Source organism: Salmo trutta, chromosome 23 (assembly GCF_901001165.1).
Source record: "Salmo trutta chromosome 23, fSalTru1.1, whole genome shotgun sequence".
NCBI lineage: Eukaryota > Metazoa > Chordata > Actinopteri > Salmoniformes > Salmonidae > Salmo > Salmo trutta.
The window spans coordinates 20,092,082-20,114,124 of NC_042979.1; the positions used below are offsets into that span (position 1 = coordinate 20,092,082).

General features: G+C 44.9%; 1 protein-coding gene across 1 annotated transcript in view; it reads left to right on the plus strand.

Moving 5' to 3' along the window:
* LOC115159542 (astrotactin-2) overlaps nucleotides 1-22,043 on the plus strand; it is a 421,339-nt gene that overhangs the window by 340,334 nt on the left and 58,962 nt on the right. The window contains exons 18-19 of the mRNA XM_029709358.1: nucleotides 14,791-14,924; nucleotides 15,516-15,664. Of these exons, the coding sequence (XP_029565218.1) occupies nucleotides 14,791-14,924; nucleotides 15,516-15,664 (283 nt within the window). The remainder of the gene's footprint in view (nucleotides 1-14,790; nucleotides 14,925-15,515; nucleotides 15,665-22,043) is intronic.

Consider the following 22,043-nt stretch of genomic DNA (forward strand, 5'->3'; position numbering starts at 1 on the left):
TGTTATCTACAAGGTTTATCTCCCAGACGGATAATGACAGAGCCCTCTTACCACCTCTGAGGAAGTGTTGATTCAGGCCTGTTATGAATGTATGTTTCATAACCCCAGATCCTACCCCACACTGAGACTATATCGTACCTATCCTGAGCCCTAACGATAAGCAGTTAGCTATTCTCCCCCTAGAAGAACCCTCCCCTGGCCCTGTTTCAGTGACGGAGCCCAATACCTCAATGGATAAATAAATAAACTCATGCCAGTAGAGGTTGCCAGCAGGCCTGTGTCCTGCACGGCCCTGATTGAATTATGGCAGACCTTTTGAACAAATTGGCTGTGAGGCTAATGACTCAGAACGCTGTAAATTTTGCCGAGTGCCCCCCCCCCAACATGACACCCACCCCCTCACGATTTTTTTGCTTTCGTAAATGCCGTGTCCTGCACAAGGTGGAGTTCAGACGCAGGTTTGGATCATGCAGCCTCCTTAAATTTGTTAATCTCAGGGTTTAGGGAGAATTAACGAGTTTACAGAGGTGGCCTCTCAGCTCTTGTTTTTTTGTGTGCTTTCTGCTGAATCAGAGGAGTTGGGGGTGAGTGATGGGATGTGTCTGGTGATGGTGTAATTGAATGGAAACTGTATTTGTTTGGATGTCCTCTTCAAAAATGCCCCCCGGAAACTGTTTACCCCCAAGTGCACCAAGGCTGCAGGTTTATCCAATAAGCTCTAAGCCTCCCTAAGAAAGGTTACGACAACAGACCTGGCTACTGCCACCTCTAGCTAGAATTAGTCACCCCCCAAAAAAGTGTGAAGCCACTGCTTTTGACCAAATTGATTTATTTGAACACGAACAGGCTAGAAACCCACAACACAATGCCATTCAAGTTGCCATTAAGCCTGGATCAAATTAGCTTAGAGCATCCTAAGACCAGCTCGACTCTCCTAAAACTCAATATGGGCCTGTTATAAGGGTTCCCTAGTGACCTAGCTTCCACCCCAGCCCCCATTAACCCTCCTGTGAACCACCCAACGTCCACTAGTTCCTGGAAGTCCTCCATTCGATGGAGTTCCTAGAAACTGGAGATATAGATGTTCGATCCATTTTTAACGGTATTAACCTGAGTGATCTAGAGGTCCTCACCACACCGCACCTCACTGCTGTCAAATGCTATGCTGCTATTCTGCTCCTCGCTGACTCTCACCACCCCGTATCCTCCAATAAATCAATAGTGCGGGCCAGCTGGCCAGTGTTGTCACATATTAGCCAGAGAAAATGGACAGTAATGTGGCTGGCGTAGATTAGCCAAACAGATGAATATGCTAGGAGGTCACCATGATCCCCTGCTCTTCTTGTAAGTGACGATGGCTTTCTACGTAGTGAGTCACACCAGGGTGCCACGCTGTCTGCTGGCTAGTGTGATATGAGAGAATCTGGTGGCGTGGCCCCAAGCAGGATAGGCAGTACACTGCCTGGGGCCATCCAGCAGAGAGATATCACACTGGTCAGAGTGGAGAAGAGTGTGTAGAATTGAATCAAATCAAATGAGTGTTAATGAAAATGAGTGTGGAATAGTAGAATGGAAGTGTTAAGAGGGACAAAAGAACCCTGACTCTGAAATCTATAAGTTAATGCTTTGTCATGAAGGCATTACAATGATTTTTCTGTGTTTTATATATATTTCCACACTATGAGGTTTAAGTAACACTGTGAAATTGTGAAAAGTATGATAATGCCCTTTTAGTGTGAGAGCTGTTTGAAAAGGCTGCCTGAATTTTCTGCCTGTTTTGGTGGGATGGCGTTTTGGCATTCCATGGTGACTTCACCATTTGGTAAATTAGTTAATAGACCAATAAAAAAGAGAGTTTCAAACCTCTCTGCCAATAACATCTGTTTTTTAGTTTTCCCTGTTCACTCAAACCACTCCCAGACAGTTCTAGCAGAATTCTTTTTTGAGAAATTGATATTTGCTAAAAAGCTATGTTGGTTTCTTTTTTTTACCATTATAATTGAAAACAATCACAGTAAGGTGCTCAATTGTTACCCAGAAATGTTTTGATTTTAAGATAAAAATGGCTGCATTGGAACTTTAAGAAAATGTGTCCTTTGTTCTACTTATGTTGTTAGCATACAATCCCACCCCCTTAAAAGGGCCTCACTGTCTGACACAGGCCATTTTTCATGAAGTGCAAAGCAGTGGGATATCGCTTCCTCCCCACCCCCAGTAACACTTTCCACAATTTATATGGATCCATCAGTGTTCTGGGAAGAGCATAATCTACTGTTAATCAATACAGGATAGTGTATCATCCTATCATCCACTGCCGTGCAATGACTCGACTAACGGATTGGACAGATTTTTTATTTATTTTTATTTATTTATTTCACCTTCATTTAACCAGGTAGGCCAGTTGAGAACAAGTTCTCATTTACAACTGCGAGCTGGCCAAGATAAAGCAAAGCAGTGCGACAAAAACAACAACACAGAGTTACACATAAACAAACGTACAGTCAATAATACAAAAGAAAAGAAAAATTGCTAAATCTATGTACAGTGTGTGCAAATGTAGAAAAGTAAGGAGGTAGGCAATAAATAAGCCCTAGAGGTGAAAATAATAAAAATGTAGCATTAATACTGGAGTGATAGATGATGATGTGCAAGTAGAGATACTAGGGTGCAAAAGAGCAAGAGGGTAAGTAATAATATGGGGATGAGGTAGTCAGGTGTGCTATTTACAGATTGGCTGTGTACAATTACAGTGATCGGTAAGCTTCTCTGACAGCTGATGCTTAAAGTTAGAGAGGGCGATATAAGACTCCAGCTTCAGAGATTTTTCCAATTTGTTCCAGTCATTGGCAGCAGAGAATGGGAAGGAAAGGCGGCCAAAGGAAGTGTTGGCTTTGGGGATGACCAGTGAAATATACCTGCTGGAGCGTGTGCTATGGGTGGGTGTTGCTATAGTGACCAGTGAGCTGAGATAAGGCGGGGCTTTACCTAGCAAAGACTTATAGATGACCTGGAGCCAGTAGGTTTGGCGATGGATATGTAGTGAGGGCCAGCCAACGAGAGCATACAGTTCGCAGTGGTGGGTAGTATATGGGGCTTTGGTGATAAAACAAATGGCACTGTGATAGACTACATCCAGTTTGCTGAGTAGAGTGTTGGGGGCTATTTTGTAAATGACATCGCCGAAGTCAAGGATCGGTAGGATAGTCAGTTTTACGAGGCTATGTTTGGCGACATGAGTGAACGAGGCTTTGTTGCGAAATAGGAAGCCGATTCTAGATTTAATTTTGGATTGCTGCAGGGAGTGCTGAGATGTTGGCCAGGGTAGGGGTAGCCAGGTGGAAAGCATGGCCAGCCGTGGAAAAATGCTTATTGAAATGATTGATTATCGTAGATTTATCGGTGGTGACAGTGTTTCCTATCCTCAGTGCAGTGGGCAGCTGGGAGGAGGTGCTCTTATTCTCTATGGACTTTACAGTGTCCCAAAACCTTTAGGAATTAATGCTACAGGAAGCAAATTTCTGTTTGAAAAGCTAGCCTTAGCTTTCCTAACTGACTGAGTATATTGGTTCCTGACTACTCTGAAAAGTTGCATATTGCGGGGGCTATTCGATGCTAATGCAGAACGCCACAGGATGTTTTGTGCTGGTCAAAGGCAGTTAAGTCTGGGGTGAACTAAAGGCTGTATATGTTCTTAGTTCTACATTTTTTGAATGGGGCATGCTTATTTAAGATAGAGAGGAAAGCACTTTTGAAGAGCAACCAGGCATCCTCTACTGATGGGATGAGGTCAATATCCTTCCAGGATACCCGGACCAGGTCGATTAGAAAGGCCTGCTCGCTGAATGAGGCAGTGATTACTGAGATCCTGGTTGAAGACAGAAGAGGTGTATTTAGAGGGCAGGTTGGTCAGGATGATATCTAAGAGGGTGCCCATGGTTTCGGATTTAGGGGTGTACCTGGTAGATTTCTTGATGATTTGTGTGAGATTGAGGACATCTAACTTAGATTGTAGGACGGCCGGGGTGTTAAGCATGTCCAAGTTTAGGTCACCTAACAGTACGAACTCTGAAGATAGATGGGGGGGCGATCAATTCAAATATGGTGTCCAGGGCACAACTGGGGGCCAAGGGGGGTCTATAACAAGCGGCAACGGTGAGAGACTTGTTTCTGGATAGGTGGATTTTTAAAAGTAGAAGCTCGAATTGTTTGGGCACAGACCTGGATAGTATGACAGAACTCTGTAGGCTATCTTTGCAGTAGATTGCAACTTCGCCCCCTTTGGCAGTTCTATCTTGTTGGAAAATGTTATAGTTAGGGATGGAAAGTTCAGGATTTTTGGTGGCCTTCTTAAGCCAGGATTCAGACACGGCTTGGACATCCGGGTTGGCGGAGTGTGCATAAAAGTGAATAAACAAACGTAGGGAGGAGGCTTCTAATGTTAACATGCATGTAACCAAAGCTTTTACGGTTACATAAATCAACAAATGAGAGTGCCTGGGGAATGGGAGTGATGCTGGGGCCTGCAGGGCCTGGGTTAACCTCTACATCACCAGAGGCTAAAGGCTAAAAGAACTGGTTGTCTAGTGATTTCGGAACAGAGAGTAAAAGGAGAAGGTTTCTGGGTGCGGAAGAATATATTCAAGGCATAATGTACAAACAAGAGTATGGTAGGATGTGAGTACAGTGGAGGTAAGCCTAGGCATTGAGTGACGATAAATCAAATCAAATCAAATTTATTTATATAGCCCTTCGTATATCAGCTGAAATCTCAAAGTGCTGTACAGAAACCCAGCCTAAAACCCCAAACAGCAAGCAATGCATGTGAAAGAGGCACGGTGGCTAGGAAAAACTCCCTAGGAAAAACTCCCTAGAAAGGCCAAAAACCTAGGAAGAAACCTAGAGAGGAACCAGGCTATGAGGGGTGGCCAGTCCTCTTCTGGCTATAACAGAAAAAATGTTCATAAATGACCAGCATGGTCAAATAATAATAATCATTGTAGTTGTCGAGGGTGCAACAAGCACGTCCGGTGAACAGGTCAGGGTTCCGTAGCCGCAGGCAGAACAGTTGAAACTGGAGCAGCAGCATGGCCAGGTGGACTGGGGACAGCAAGGAGTCATCATGCCAGGTAGTCCCGAGGCATGGTCCTAGGGCTCAGGTCCTCCGAGAGAAAGAAAGAAAGAAAGAGAGAAAGAGAGAATTAGAGAGAGCATATTTAAATTCACACAGGACACCGGATAAGACAAGAGAATACTCCAGATGAAACAGACTGACCCTAGCCCCCCGGCACATAAACTACTGCAGCATAAATACTGGAGGCTGAGACAGGAGGGATCAGAAGACACTGTGGCCCCATCCGATGATACCCCCGGACAAGGCCAAACAGGCAGGATATAACCCCACCCACTTTGCCAAAGCACAGCCCCCACACCACTAGAGGGATATCTACAACCACCAACTTACCGTCCGAAGACAAGGCCGAGTATAGCCCACAAAAATCTCTGCCATGGCACAACCCAAGGGGGGGGGCGCCAACCCAGACAGGAAGACCACGTCAGTGACTCAACCCACTCAAGTGACGCACCCCTCCCATGGACAGCATGGAAGAACACCAGTAAGTCAGTGACTCGGCCCCTGTAATAGGGTTAGAGGCAGAGAATCCCAGTGGAAAGAGGGGAACCGGCAAGGCAGAGACAGCAAGGGCGGTTCATTGCTCCAGCCTTTCCGTTCACCTTCACACTCCTGGGCCAGACTACACTTAATCATAGGACCAACTGAAGAGATAAGTCTTCAGTAAAGACTTAAAGGTTGAGACTGAGTCTGCGTCTCTCCCATGGGTAGGCAGACCATTCCATAAAAATGGAGCTCTATAGGAGAAAGCCCTACCTCCAGCAGTTTGCTTAGAAATTCTAGGGACAATTAGGAGGCCTGCGTCTTGTGACCGTAGCGTACGTGTAGGTATGTACGGCAGGACCAAATCGGAAAGATAGGTAGGAGCAAGCCCATGTAATGCTTTGTAGGTTAGCAGTAAAACCTTGAAATCAGCCCTTGCCTTAACAGGAAGCCAGTGTAGGGAGGCTAGCACTGGAGTAATATGATCAAATTTTTTGGTTCTAGTCAGGATTCTAGCAGCCGTATTTAGCACTAACTGAAGTTTGTTTAGTGCTTTATCCGGGTAGCCGGAAAGTAGAGCATTGCAGTAGTCCAGCCTAGAAGTAACAAAAGCATGGATAAATTTTTCTGCGTCATTTTTGGACAGAAAGTTTCTGATTTTTGCAATGTTACGTAGATGGAAAAAAGCTGTCCTTGAAACAGTCTTGATATGTTCTTCAAAAGAGAGATCAGGGTCCAGAGTAACACCGAGGTCCTTCACAGTTTTATTTGAGACGACTGTACAACCATCCAGATTAATTGTCAGATTGAACAGAAGATCTCTTTGTTTCTTGGGACCTAGAACAAGCATCTATGTTTTGTCCGAGTTTAAAAGTAGAAAGTTTGCAGCCATCCACTTCCTTATGTCTGAAACACAGGCTTCTAGCGAGGGCAATTTTGGAGCATCACCATGTTTCATTGAAATGTACAGCTGTGTGTCGTCCGCATAGCAGTGAAATTTAACATTATGTTTTCGAATGACACCCCCAAGAGGTAAAATATATAGTGAAAACAATAGTGGTCCTAAAATGGAACCTTGATAAGAGATGTTTTGTCTCTAGAGGCACCATTTAAGCCAGGTGCGGTCACTGCATGTGTGGGGGGAGGAACATAAGGGCTAGCTAAGGTATATTGAGCAGTGCTGGAAGCTCTACAGTGAAATAAGACAAAAATTACTAACCAAAACAGCAATAGACAAGGTATATTGACATTAGGGAGAGGCATGTGTAGCCGAGTGATCATAGGGTCCAGTGAGTAGCTAGGCGAGCTGTAGGCATGGTGATTCAGACAGCTAGCAGGCCGGAGCTAGCAGCAGGCTAGCAGATGGACCTCAGGGGAACGTAGCAACGGGAGAGTATGTTGAAACCCCCTCGGACGGTTATGTCGGCAGACCAGTCGTGATGGATCGGCGGGGCTTCGTGCCGGCAGCAAAGGGTCCAGGCCAATTGGCAGAAGAGGTATTGAAGCACAGGAATTATCTGATGGAATTCTTCGGCTAGCTGGGAGAAGGGCCTAGCTTGAGGTTAGCTCCAGGCTAACTGGTGCTTGCTGCAGGACAGAAACCCCCTCGGACGGTTACGTTGGTAGACCAGTCGTGATGGATCGGCGGAGCTCTGTGTCGCAAACAAAGGCTCCAGGCCAATTGGCAAAAGAGGTAATTGAAGCCCAGGGATTGCTTGATGGAATCTCTTCGGCTAGCCGGGAGATGGGCCTAGTTTGACGCTATCTCCAGGCTAACTGGTGCTTGATTCAGGACAGAGACGTTAGACAGGAGTAGCCACTCGGATGATCCGGAGTAAAGGTTCAGAGCTTGCGGTAGGAATCCAGAGATGTGATGGAGAAAAGCAGTCCGATATGCTCTGTGTAGATATTGCGCTGTGTAGGCTGGCAAAAGTTGCCTGGGCTGAGGCTGGCATTCCGGATGACCGCTAGCAGTGGCTAACTGACTACTAGCTAGTAGCTAGTTAGCTGGCTAGCTTCTGAAGGGGATTCCAGTTCAAAAGTGTAAAAATAGCAGATCCATACCACATTGGGTGAGGCGGGTTGCAGGAGAGTATGTTCAGTCCGTAGATGGAAAATGAGATTTAAAACAAAGATAACAAATATATACGAAATATATCAGAAGAAAAATTGTATATACAAGGGACGGGAAAAGACAATCAAAACAGACATCCCCACTGCTACGCTATCTTGGATATAACATGATGTAGTTCCGCCCCGTGTTTTAGCTGCATGCAGAATTGTGCCAGGTCATGTGGAGGGATTTTCCTGTGTCTGCGTGTCACATATTTTGTTATATTCTAAACATGCTTGACATATTAACACTTCGCATGTATCCCTAAAAGGCTGTTCTGTTGTTGTTTTTTGGTTGGTGTTACCTCCTCTACCCCTTCCGAGCCACAATTAGATTCCCCCCTGTTTACCAAGTTAAGACTGGATTGCATTACTCTTTGAAACGTTAACACAGGGCCGTAATCGGTTTGTCTATGTTTCAGTTGTGAGTGCAGCTGTGCAGTCAAGCAAGGCCGGCCAGAGCTGGGGTCTCCGCCCAGCCTCCCACAGCATTAGAGATCATTTCCCATGTTTGTCTATGAGTCTGCATGCATGTGCTTCCCAAAGGCTTCCTGTTGTGTTTGCTGATGGCCTGGTTCCCATTGACTGAGGTGCGGACTGTAGAGGAGGTCTTCCTCACTCTCTCTCTCTCTCTCTCTCTCTCTCTCTCTCTCTCTCTCTCTCTCTCTCTCTCTCTCTCTCTCTCTCTCTCTCTCTCTCTCAGCCAACAATCAGCCACATGGTTGGCGGGGGATCTCATTATCTCAAGAAATGCAATCACTTTCATCCCCATTTAATTTCTCTAACCTTGTCTGTCACTCTCAGGAAAGTCATTATATGGTTGCTGTGGATGGCAGTGTTGGCTAGGGCCGAGTGCGCTCCCCCCTAATATGGGTTCATTCTGCTGGCTCATTTAGAGGGGGTTGTGTTGGAGAGTAAATAAGGGGAAAGACCTGACTGACTGACGGCTGGAGGCCAGTTGATCCTATCGGCTCGCTGGAGGCATCCCAGCCTATCTCTCTTACATTACACTAAAAGAATACACACTCTCTTCTCCTTTCTCAGTTTTTCTCTGGCTCTGTTTTTTTTATTCCGTTTCCTCTCATTTTCTTTCTTTCTTTCTGCTTCAGTCTTTCTTTTTTCCTCTTTATCTCTTGCTGCACAGTCTGTCTTGCTGCTGCACTGTCCAGAGCTGGATCCACAGCACTAAGTGAGTGAGGCTGGGGAACTCAATTTCCATGGGCTTTTAGAGCTAACGATGCTACCGTAGTTTCGTCAGATGCCAACATCGGCTTCTGGAGGCATTCCATTCTCAGTGTCTGCCTCTATATGGCCTGAGCTGGTTTCATCTCCATCTCCATCTCAAATACTGAAATTCACATCACAAATCATCTTTGGCGCTTCTCCAGTGAAAGAGAATGACCACATGTGGGAATCAGTCTGCTTGTGTGTATGTGGGTTGCTCTTAAATTGCGATGGCATTTGGCCATGACATTTTGGGGGAAATTATGTTCATTTATCTATAATTATTTAATTTCTTTCAGTGTATTTGGGTACATCTTCCCATTCTAAATCAACTAATATGGCAGCTTTTGACTTTAAATTATTTTAACCATTATCAAAAAATGTATTTGTCACATGCTTCGTAAACAACAGGTATGGACTAACACTGAAATGCTTACTTATGGTCCCTCCCAACAATGCAGGGAGAAAAGTAAAACACGTAATAATAAATGTAGTAATAAATACACAATGAGTAATTATAACTTATATCTACAAGGGGTACCAGTACCAAGTCAATGTGCAGGGGTGTGAGGTAATTGAGGTAGATATGTGCATATACAGTTGAAGTCGGAAGTTTACATACACTTAGGTTGGTGTCATTAAAACTCGTTTTTCAACCACTCCACAAATTTCTTCTTAACAAACTATAGTTTTGGCAAGTCGGTCAGGACATCTACTTTGTGCATGACGCAAGTAATTTTTCCAACAATTGTTTACAGACAGATTATTTCATTTATAATTCACTGTATCACAATTCCAGTGCGTCAGAAGTTTACATACACTAAGTTGACTGTGCCTTTAAACAGCTTCAAAAATTCCAGAAAATGATGTCATGGCTTTAGAAGCTTCTGATAGGCTAATTGACATAATTTGAGTCAATTGGATGTGTACCTGTGGATGTATTTCATGGCCTACCTTCAAACTCAGTGCCTCTTTGCTTGACATCATGGGAAAATCAAGAGAAAACAGCGAAGACCTTAGAATTGTTTGGGGGGACCTCCACAAGTCTGCTTCATCCTTGGGAGCAATTTCCAAGGATGAAGGTACCACGTTCATCTGTACAAACAATAGTACGCAAGTATAAACACATTGGGACCACGCAGCCATCATACCGCTCAGGAAGGAGACGCGTTCTGTCTCCTAGAGATGAACGTACTTTGGTGCGAAATGTGCAAATCAATCCCAGAACAACAGCAAAGGACCTTGTGAAGATGCTGGAGGAAACAGGTACCAAAGTATCTATATCCACAGTAAATGAAGTCCTATATCGACATAACCTGAAAGGCCGCTCAGCAAGGAAGAAGCCACTGCTCCAAAACCGCCATAAAAAAGCCAGACTACGGTTTGCAACTGCACATGGGGACAAAGATCGTACTTTTTGGAGAAATGTTCTCTGGTCTCATGAAACAAAAATAGAACTGTTTGGCCATAATGAGCATTGTTATGTTTGGAGGAAAAAGGGGGAGGCTTGCAAGCCAAAGAACACCATCCCAACCATGAAGCATGGGGGTGGCAGCATCATGTTGTGGGGGTGCTTTTCTGCAGGAGGGACTGGTGCACTTCACAAAATACATAGCATCATGAGGAAGGAAAATTACATGCATATATTGAAGCAACATCTAAAGACATCAGTCAGGAAGTTAAAGCTTGGTTGCAAATGGGTCTTCCAAATGGACAATAACCCCAAGCATACTTCCAAAGTTGTTGCAAAATGGCTTAAGGACAACAAAGTCAAGGTATTGGAATGGCCTTCACAAAGCCCTGACCTCAATCCTATAGAACATTTGTGGGCAGAACTGAAAAAGCGTGTGCGAGCAAGGAGGCCTACAAACCTGACTCAGTTACACCAACTCTGTCAGGAGGAATGGGCCAAAATTCACCCAACTTATTGTGGGAAGCTTGCGGAAGGTTATCCAAAACGTTTGACCCAAGTTAAACAATTTAAAGGCAATGCTACCATATACTAATTGAGTGTATGTAAACTTCTGACCCACTGGGAATGTGATGAAAGTAATAAAACCTGAAAGAAATCATTTTGTCTACTATTATTCTGACATTTCACATTCAGGGAATTTTTACTAGGATTAAATTGTGAAAAAATGAGTTTAAATGTATTTGGCTAAGGTGTTTGTAAACTTCCTACTTCAACTGTAACTAGGAATAAAGGGGCAGATAGTAAACAGTAGCAGCAGCGTATGTGATGAGTGAAAAAAGTTTGTGAAAAAAGGGTCAATGCAGATAGTCCGGGTAGCTTTGTGGTTAACTATTTAACAAACTATTTAGCACTCTTATGGCTTGAGGGTAGAAGCTGTTCAGGGTCCTGTTGGTTCCAGACTTGGTGCATCTGTACTGCTTGCCGTGCGTTAGCAGACAGAACAGACTAACTGGGCTATCTTCATTGTGTCCCACCACCCACCAACCCCTCCTTTACGCTACTGCTACTCTCTGTACATCAGATATACATAGTCACTTTAACCATATCTACATGTACATACTACCTCAATCAGCCTGACTAACCGGTGTCTGTATGTAGCCTAGCTACTTTTATAGCCTCGCTACTGTATATAGCCTCGCTACTGTTATTTTTCACTGTCTTTTTACTGTTGTTTTTATTTCTTTACTTGACTATTGTTCACCTAATACCTTTTTTGCACTATTGGTTAGAGTATGTAAGTAAGCATTTCACTGTAAGGTCTAAACCTGTTGTATTTGGCGCATGTGACAAATAAACGTTCATTTGATTTGACTTGGGTGGCTGGAGTCTTTGACAATTTTTAGGGCCTTCCTCTGACACCGCCTGGTATAGAGGTCCTGAATGGCAGGGAGCTCTGCCCGAGTGATGTACTGGGCTGTACACACTACTCTCTGTAGCGCCTTACAGTTGGATGCCAAGCAGTTAATACCAAGCGGTGATGAAGCCAGTCAAGATGTTCTAAATGGTGCAGCTGTAGAACGTTTTGAGGATTTGAGGGCCATGGCAAATATTTTCGACCTCCGGAGTGGGAAGAGGCATTGTCGTGCCCTCTTCACAACTGTGTTGTTGTGTTTGGACCATGATAGATCCTTAGTGATGTGGACACGCTCAGCCCTCCGTTTACTGTAGTCCATGATCAGCTCCTTTGTCTTGCTGTTGTTGTCCTGGCACCACACTGCCAGGTCTCTGACCTCTTCCCTATAGACTGTCTCATTGTCGTCGGTGATCAAGCCTTCCACCGTCGTCAGCAAACGTAATGAAGGTGTTGGAGTCATGCACAGCCACACAGTCGTGGGTAAACAGGGACTAAGCACGCACCCCTGTGGGGCACCTGTGTTGAGGGTCAGCATGGCAGATATGTTGTTGCCTCCCCTCACCACCTGGGGGCGTCCCGTCAGGAAGTCCAGGATCCAGTTGCAGAGGTAGGTATTCAGACCCAGCTTAATGATGAGCTTGGAGGGCACTATGGTGTTGAACGCTGAGCTGTAGTCAATGAACAGCATTCTCACATAGGTGTTCCTTTTGTCCAGTGGGAGAGTGCAGTGTGGAGTGCAATAGAAATTGCGTCATCTGTGAATCTGTTGGGGGTTTCCTTGACGCTCTTGGGCACAGGAACTATGCTGGTCTGCTTGAAACATGTAGGTATTACAGATTGGTTGAGGGAAAGGTTGCATAATACATCTAATTAGCATAATAAAAACATCCCCATCACAATCCATCAGTTTAAGCTAGAGATATCTTTTTTTTTTTGCATGTGCTGCGTCTCAATCAACCGCTTCCGCCGATGTCGCCCTTCCGCGTCTGTGATGAAAGGTGGCAGAGCTAGAGCGGTGTTTGTCTGACCATGAGACATCTTCATGAGACGGTCTTCACACGAAAATGTCTGGTTTGGCCTGCAAAAAAGGAATGGTTTGGCCTACAAGAATATTATGACCCCTCTATGGAAAGATGAGACTCACACGAACACGATGCTCTATGACCCCCACAAGCATCACGGGACTCATCTGAAGTGCCAACTTTTGTCTGTAGATCCGAACATTTTGGGCTAAATGCTAAAATGGAAAGGTGAGTCTCTCACGAACAAGTACATGTTGGTTATTTTGCTCTAGGATGTCCACAAGCCTCACAAAACTGGTCTGAAGGTAGCCGGGTACCAGATAAAACAATGAATGAAAGTATATATGAAAACGGCAGCTCTAGCCTTTAGCTCAGTGCAGATGTTACCTGTAATCCATGGCTTCTGATTGAGATATGTATGTATGGTCACTGTGGGGACCATACACAGCACATGCACAGATACTATGCGAGAGCGAAATCTTGCTTCTCGCTCATCTCAATATCTGCGGTGCTGCTCTAAATAGTTTTGTTTACTTTCTAGCGTTCAATAATAGATAGATATTCGATCAACCAATCAGTGGTCTGCTTGCATTAATATGTTTAATGACCGGTATACACCCACACCGTTATCTTGTTTGGGTACACCCACACCATTCCAAAACAGAAAAGCTGCTTTTTAACTATATTTATTTTGGAAGGAAAACTATTTCACTCATTTTGTCATTAATTATAGGTTGTATTTTATAGAAATCTGGACAGTTACTTTAAGGTGAAGTTTTGCAGTTTGAAGGACTTGCATTATGTTTTATCATTGATAAACAGTTCAATATAAACAAACACATGTATGATGTGTAACTGTAATTTTAAAGTGTTTTACATTGTTGCAAAGTCGAGTAATGCTCATGCCACTGCAATTCAAGAATGACCTGTGTCATTCCTTTTTTGTGTGCGTGTGTGTATGTCAATGCTTGCATATGTGCGTGTATGTTTCTTTGTTTGTGGTGGTGGGTTGATAGGGTGGGTTAGGGGAATACAGAAGACATCGGAGAATCCCTCTCCTCTGGATGACTGACTAAGTGTTATGGCTTATTGGGAGGCTTCCTTTGGCTTTGTTGGCTTTATCATTGGACGGGCCTGTTGCTCAGCGTTACTGTTTCCGGATGTTCTCCGGTGTGTCTGTGCCGTGCGTTTCTTAGCCGTCCGTGCAGAGCGGCACTGCCAACCAATTACCGTACATAAATAACTAAGTGCTCCATTGATTGGCCGGTGTGACGGGGAGCCAAAGTGCCTGCGAACTCCCCTGAACTCTGCTTTAGACATGCCCGTGGCTTGGCACAGCACTGACGTCACCTTATTTTATTGACATTTGGTTGGCCTTCAGGGATGATCATGATGGTGCCCTTTATTTTGTTGATGAAACAGCACAATTTAGTTGGAGATGGAAAGAGTTGGAGTGATACACGATCATGATCTTGCCGATGTTTCGGTTTAATGAGATTGAGGATATTCACCTTTTTGGCCTTTTGGCCCTTACCTTGGTAGAAACTTGAAAACTTTGGAGACAGAAACTTACGACATTCTCTCTCTGTCTCTCTTGCTCTCTGTCTCCTTCCCTTTCTTTCTTTTTTGTTTGTTTGTTTGTTTGTTTGTTTCTCTCTCTCTCTCTCACACACACACACACACACACACACACACACTGACCTTTATGTGTCACCATTTCCAATTACCACAAGACAGGAACATGTCAGTTACATCGCCAAGCATACTCACTCATGTATCATCAGACCATCACTGACTCTTCCTGTGGTGGAGGTAAGAAACTTGAGCCCTCTGTGTGTGACTGTGATGATGCCGGGGGTACGTCAGTTGGGGGGAGAAGGGTGACACGTAGAGGTGTAGGAACAGACATCCTGGAGCCTGGATGACTCAGAGTGTCACAGAAGGGCAACGTACAAAAAATAATTGCAATTTTCTCACCTGTTACCTTTCGCAGGCGTTCAAGAGCGCCACCATGAGCTCATACTGGTGCACAGGCAAGGGCGATGTCATCGACAACTGGTGTCGCTGTGACCTGAGTGCCTTCAGTAAAGACGGCCTTCCCAACTGCAGTCCCCTGAGGAAGCCTGTGTAAGTCAGAGCCTACCTCATATCTATCCAACCCTAGGGAGAACTGTTGGAGGTCTGAGACTAACCTTTAATTGTGTCAGTTGTTCCCAACACCCCCGGTGCTCACTCCCATGAAAGAACATCGTGTCTTGTTCTCTTACCCCAGCTTTGTTGTGAGTCATCATACACCCCAGCTATTGTAACCCTCAGAACTTTTGGAGAGAGATACAAGGCACTGAATAGACAATGGCTCTCCAGTGGATTTTCACATTAAATTTAATGGACCTACTTGCTTGTTTGATTTGTCGAATGGATACATTGAGGATTCCAACTTGCTCTCCATATCTGGTCTAAACATTTTATTAACAGACTCTTAGAGCTGGTTTCCCCAACACAGAGTAAGCCTGGTCCTGGATTAAAAAACTATTTCAACTGAGATTCTTTATTGAACACGCTTTTTAGTCCAGGTGTAAGCTTAATGTGCCCAGGAAACTAGTCCCCAGTGTCAGATGACTTCTCATATTGTTATTGTATTAAAGTGAACCACCTCTCCTCCTCTCCTCCTCTCTCTCTCTCTCTCTCTCTCTCTCTCTCTCTCTCTCTCTGTCTCAGACTTAGACTGGCCCCTCACCTGGAACCCTCCAGCACCATGGTGGCCCTGGAGTGGTTGGATGTGGAGCCACTGATTGGCTACAAGGTCTCTGATTACATCATCCAGCACAAGCGGGTGGAGGACCCCTCAGAGGCAGAGATCTACACAGGTAGTTAGGCCGCTGGTGGCTACATAAATTACACATGATAGACATGATCAACTTATGGTTCCAACAACCTTACAGTATATTTCACTTTGGTCCCACCGACATCAGTTATTGACAGTTGTTTATCCTATAGGAAAGCTGTAGGGACACTAATGAGTTGATTTACCAGTGACCAGCCACATTATCTAACTGGTTGCTCTGCTGATCTGTGGAGGCCTGCTCTTTGTGATTATCTCACAGACAAGGTTAGACACTCAGTGGGCGAAACCGGAGGGAAGAACGGATGGATGAGAGGACATTTGACAGGAGCCATAATTGGCACTGACCCCTAAGTCTGGGGGAGTGAGTCAGAGCTTTGGGTGGTAGGGATTTAATAAAGGAGAAGAGATGAGGTACGGCGGTGGAAGTCGGCTTTAGTCATCGGCCATGCGTGTGGCAGGAATAGGGCAATTGGCGTGTGTGACTCACTTCAGTGTCAGAGCAGTCCAGGATACAGATGAGGAGACAAAGTCTTTCTCTCAATTTATCTCTTGATTCTATGGTATGTCTCTTTCACTCCCTCTGTTGCTATCTCTCTCTCTCTCTCTCTGTCTCTCTTTCTAACTCTTACTCAACTTCCTCCAGAAAGCAGAGAAAGTTGGACTGACATTGACTTGTCTGTAGTAAAAAAAAAACATACTTTTATTGCTTTAATGTGTGTGTGGATTCCCTGAAACACATGTGGCGGTAACAACAAAGGATTTCAGTGATGGGCGAGTCTTAAATTCCCAGCTATCATCTTAGTGTGTGTAATCAAGGGGAGAGAAGCGTTGGCATGGCATCTCTCAGGTTCTCTCTATTGGAAACATCCTCTGGATCATCTATCATAAACCATAAAAACACCCGTCTGAGTGGCTCCCAGTTTTACAGGAGAGATGGAATCAAACCCTCTATTGTTCTCCAAACTGGGTGGATCAGCCGTGCTGATACAAAGTTGGACGTGGTCAAAGAGGGGGGATTTATGGAATAATGGGGACATATACTCTCCAAGACTTGGGAAAAGTAGTGATACCCTAACCTGAATAGGGGAAAGACAACAAGTGTCAGCGAGTTCAGATACTGCGACAGCAACCAGGACTAGTATGTTTTTTTGTCTCTATACCCACAACGAATCGTTTGGTTTTAAGACCTTGCATTGAAGTCCTTTCTAGGGGAATTAAAAGTGTAGTAGTTTTATTTTATTTTAAAAACAGAACTGGGATAGATATGAACAGCAGGTATTGAACTTCAGCCCCAGTCCCTGATCACCTGCAGGCTTTAAACCACAGATGAGACTTCCACAGACAAGCACTGGACGATCAAAAGCACACCGCTCTGATCTGGGCCACACACCAGCTTTCATACACCTGCCAAGTCATTGAGTGCTCTTCAAAACTGGAGTCAGTTTAATACCTCATATATCTGAAGTTTTGTAACAGGTATGAGACCTTCCAGTAGTTAAATCCATTGGAAACTAAATGGCTTTTCCATTAAAAAAGATACCTACATTGGCAAAAAATGTAAGTCTAGGGGCTTCAGGCCGTATCGTGTTGGTCAGCTGAAACAACATCAACATCAAGTTGTTTTATACAGATGATATCAGCTAGCCTATGTCAAAAGGATTCATTGGGCTTGGAAAGACTTCCCTATATTTGGAGGTATTGAGATAGGATTGGATGGATTCCACCTTGGGTTAAAAACAAAGAAAGACAGTGATATTCTAGTCTTCACCTGACCTGCACCTTGGGAGTTTTGAGGGTTTTAGGACGTGTGTACATTGTCCTCAGTATAACCTTCTACAACTCCCTGCTTTCTATGATCATATTCCCTATTCCCTGGTGACATTTACTCCCGTGACTTCTACTGTACTACTCCCTTCTTCTATCTGGATTATCTTGTTCTTTGGGAGGCTTAGTGAGATCAAGCTGTTGCACCACCGCCAAACCATCAGCACCTAGTTCCCTTTTCAATCCTCAAATCTGTCTTCAGATCCCTGGCAGACCATCAATCACCCTTGGGTCTCCACAGGTAAGGGCACGAGGCCCAGGATCAGAGCCTGAAGAAGAGCCTCAGAGCCCAATATCCTTCTATGCCTCTAAGCACCCAAATCCACCTTCCTCTCTTACTGTTTACCTCTTCTCTTAGAGATGGTTGTCACCCCCCCTGTCCTTTATTAGACGAACATCATTTCTTCTCTCTCTTCTGTTCTGTTTTGAATGGCAGGTAGTGCCATGACCTATTGGCTTTGTTAAAGTAATAGCGGCAGTGATTTTTTTAAATGTATTTTTTATTTCACCTTTATTTAACCAGGTAAGCTAGTTGAGAACAAGTTCTCATTTGCAACTGCGACCTGGCCAAGATAAAGCATAGCAATTCGACACATACAACAACACAGAGTTACACATGGAATAAACAAAACATACAGTCAATAATACAGAAGAACAAAAGAAAACAAAAAGTCTATATACAGTGAGTGCAAATGAGGTAAGTTAAGGCAATAAATAGGCCATGGTGGTGAAGTAATTACAATATAGCAATAAAACACTGGAATGGTAGATGTGCAGAAGATGAATGTGCAAGTAGAGATACTGGGGTGCAAAGGAGCAAGATAAAAAAATAAATACAGTATGGGGATGAGGTAGGAAGATAGATGGGCTGTTTACAGGTGCAGTGATCTGTGAGCTGCTCTGACAGCTGGTGCTTAAAGCTAGTGAGGGAGATATGAGTCTCCAGCTTCAGAGATTTTTGCAGTTCATTCCAGTCATTAGCAGCAGAGAACTAGAAGGAAAGATGACCAAAGGAGGAATTGGCTTTGGGGGTGACCAGTGAGATATACCTGCTGGAGCGCGTGCTACGAGTGGGTGCTGCTATGGTGACCAGTGAGCTGAGATAAGGCGGGGCTTTACCTAGCAGAGACTTGTAGATAACCTGTAGCCAGTGGGTTTGGTGACGAGTATGAAGCGAGGGCCAACCAACGAGAGCGTACAGGTCGCAGTGGTGGGTAGTGTACGGGGCTTTGGTGACAAAATGGATGGCACTGTGATAGACTGCATCCAGTTTGTTGAGTATTGGAGGCTATTTTATAGATGACATCACCGATGTCGAGGATCGGTAGTTTTACGAGGGTATGTTTGGCAGCATGAGTGAAGGATGCTTTGTTGCGATATAGGAAGCCGATTCTAGATTTAATTTTGGATTGGAGATGCTTAATGTGAGTCTGGAAGGAGAGTTCACAGTCTAAATAGACTAACAGATATTTGTAATTGTGCAAGTATTCTAAGTCAGAGCCGTCCAGAGTAGTGATGCTGGACGGACGAGCAGGTGCGGGCAGTGATCGATTGAATAGCATGCATTTAGTTTTACTTGCATTTAAGAGCAGTTGGAGGCCACGGAAGGAGTGTTGTATGGCATTGAAGCTCGTCTGGAGATTAGTTAACACAGTGTAGAAAGAGGGGCAAGAAGTATACAGAATGGTATACAGAAGTATACAGAATGGAATCTCAGATGATACGAAAGAGAGGTTGAACTGGCTAGTAATAGCGGTTGCAACAATTTCGGCAGATCATTTTAGAAAGAGAGAGTCCAGATTGTCTAGCCCGGCTGATTTGTAGGGGTCCAGATTTTGCAGCTCTTTCAGAACATCAGCTATCTGGATTTGGGTGAAGGAGAAATGTTGGGGGCTTGGGTGGGTTGCTGTGGAGGTTGCCGGGCAGTTGACCGGGGTAGGGGTAGCCAGGTGGAAAGCATGGCCAGCCGTAGAGAAATGCTTATTGAAATTCTCAATTATAGTGGATATATCGGTGGTAACAGTGTTTCCTAGCCTCAGAGCGGTGGGCAGCTGGGAGGAGGTGCTCTTATTCTCCATGGACTTTACAGTGTCCCAGAACTTTTTTGAGTTTGTACTACAGGATGCAAATTTCTGTTTGAAAAAGCTAGCCTTAGCTTTCCTAACTGCCTGTGTATATTTGTTCCTAACTTCACTGAAAGTTGCATATCACGGGGGCTATTCGATGCTAATGCAGAACGCCACAGGATGTTTTTGTGCTGGCCAAGGGCAGACACCGCTGGAGTGAACTAAGAACTATATCTATTCCTGGTTCAATTTTTTTTTAATGGAGCATGCTTAGTTAAGATGATAATGAAGGCACTTTTAAAGAATAACCAGGCATCCTCTATTGACGGGATGAGGTCAATGTCATTCCAGGATACCCCGGCCAGGTCGATTAGAAAGGCCTGCTCGCAGAAGTGTTTTAGGGAGCGTTTGACAGTGATGAGGGGTGGTCGTTTGATCGCAGACCCATTACGGTTGCAGGCAATGAGGCAGTGATCGCTGATATCTTGATTGAAAACAGCAGAGGTGTATTTGGAGGGCGAGTTAGTTAGGATGATATCTATGAGGGTGCTCGTGTTTACGGATTTGGGGTTGTACCTGGTAGGTTCATTGATAAATTGTGTGAGATTGAGGGCATCAAGCTTAGATTGTAGGATGGCCGGGGTGTTAAGCATGTCCCAGTTTAGGTCACCTAGTAGCACGAGCTCAGAAGATAGATGGGGGGCAATCAATTCACATATGGTGTCGAGGGCACAGCTGGGGGCCGAGGGGGGTCTATAGCAAGCGGCAACGGTGAGAGACTTGTTTCTGGAAAGGTGAATTTTTAGAAGTAGAAGCTCGAATTGTTTGGGTACAGACCTGGATAGTAAGACAGAACTCTGCAGGATTTCTTTGCAGTAGATTGCAACACCGCCCCCTTTGGCAGTTCTATCTTGGCGGAAAGTGTTATAGTTAAGAATGGAGATTTCAGGGTTTTTGGTGGTTTTCCTAAGCCAGGATTCAGACACGGCTAAGACATCCGGGTTGGCAGAGTGTGCTAAAGCAGTGAATAAAACAAACTTAGGGAGTAGGCTTCTAATGTTAACATGCATGAAACCAAGGCTTTTACGGTTACAGAAGTCAACAAATGAGAGCACCTGTGGAGTGGGAGTGGAGCTAGGCACTGCAGGACCTGGATTAACCTCTACATCACCAGAGGAACAGAGGAGAAGTAGGATAAGGGTACGGCTAAAGGCTATACGAACTGGCCATCTAGCACGTTCATAACAGAGAGTAAAAGGAGCAGGTTTCTGGGCACGATAGCATAGATTCAAGGCATAGTGTACAGACAAAGGTAAGGTAGGATGTGAGTACATTGGAGGTAAACCTAGGCATTGAGTAATGATGAGAGAGATATAGTCTCTAGGGACGTTTAAACCAGGTGATGTCATCGCATATGTAGGAGGTGGAACAACATGGTTGGTTAAGGTATATTGAGCAGGGCTAGAGGCTCTACAGTGAAATAAGACTGTAATCACTAACCAGGACAGTAATGGACGAGGCATATTGATATTAGAGAGAGGCATGCATAGCCAAGTGATCGTATGGGTCCAGTGAGTGGTTGGGCTGGCTGGGGACATGGCGATTCAGACAGTTAGCAGGCCGGGGCTAACAAGCTAGCAGTTAGTAGGCAGGGGCTAACAAGCTAGCAGTTAGCAGACCGGGGCTAGCAAGCTAGCAGTTAGCAGACCGGGGTTAGTAAGCAAGCAGTTAGCAGACCGGGGCTTGCAAGCTAGCAGTTAGCAGACCGGGACTAGCAAGTTAGCAGAAGAGCCTTTGGGGGACGTCGCGATGGAGGAAAGTCTGTTTTTGCCTCCTCGTGCTGTGACGTCGATAGACCAGTCGTGGATTAGTAGGGTTCCAAGTAGCTCTAGATAGCTAGCAGGACGCGATTAGCAAAATGGGCCTTCAGCGGACGTCGTGCCTGAGGGGCCTGTTGGAATCCTCGGGCAGATTATGTCGTTATTCCAGTCGTAGAGGATAGGCGTGGTTCCGTTTCCCCCGTACCGGCGGTAGAAGGGGTCCGTATATTGTAGCCCAGCAGTGGGCTTCGGTGGTAGCCCAGGAGCCCTAGCTGGGCTAGCTTCAGGCTAATTTGTGCTTGCTCCGGGATGGAAACGTTAGCCAGAAGTAGTCACCCGGGATTGTGGTTAGCTAGTTGCGAAGATCCAGATGAAAAGGTTCAGAGTTTGCGGTAGGAATCCGGGGATATGGAGAGAAACATAGGTCCGTTATGCTCTGGTTTGAGTCACGTTGTACAAACTGGCGAGAGCTTTCTGAGCTAAAGGTTAGCTGATGACCGCTAGCAGTGGTTTGCTGACTGATAGCTGGTAGCTAGTTAGCTGGCTAGCTTCAGTTGAGGCATTCTAGATCCGAAGTAAATAGAAATACTTTAGAAAAGAACAGATCCGCGCCGCATTGGGTGAGGCGGGTTGCAGGAGAGTATTTAGAAGTTGAGGTTTAGGAAAATGTAAAAAAAATATATGCGAAGAA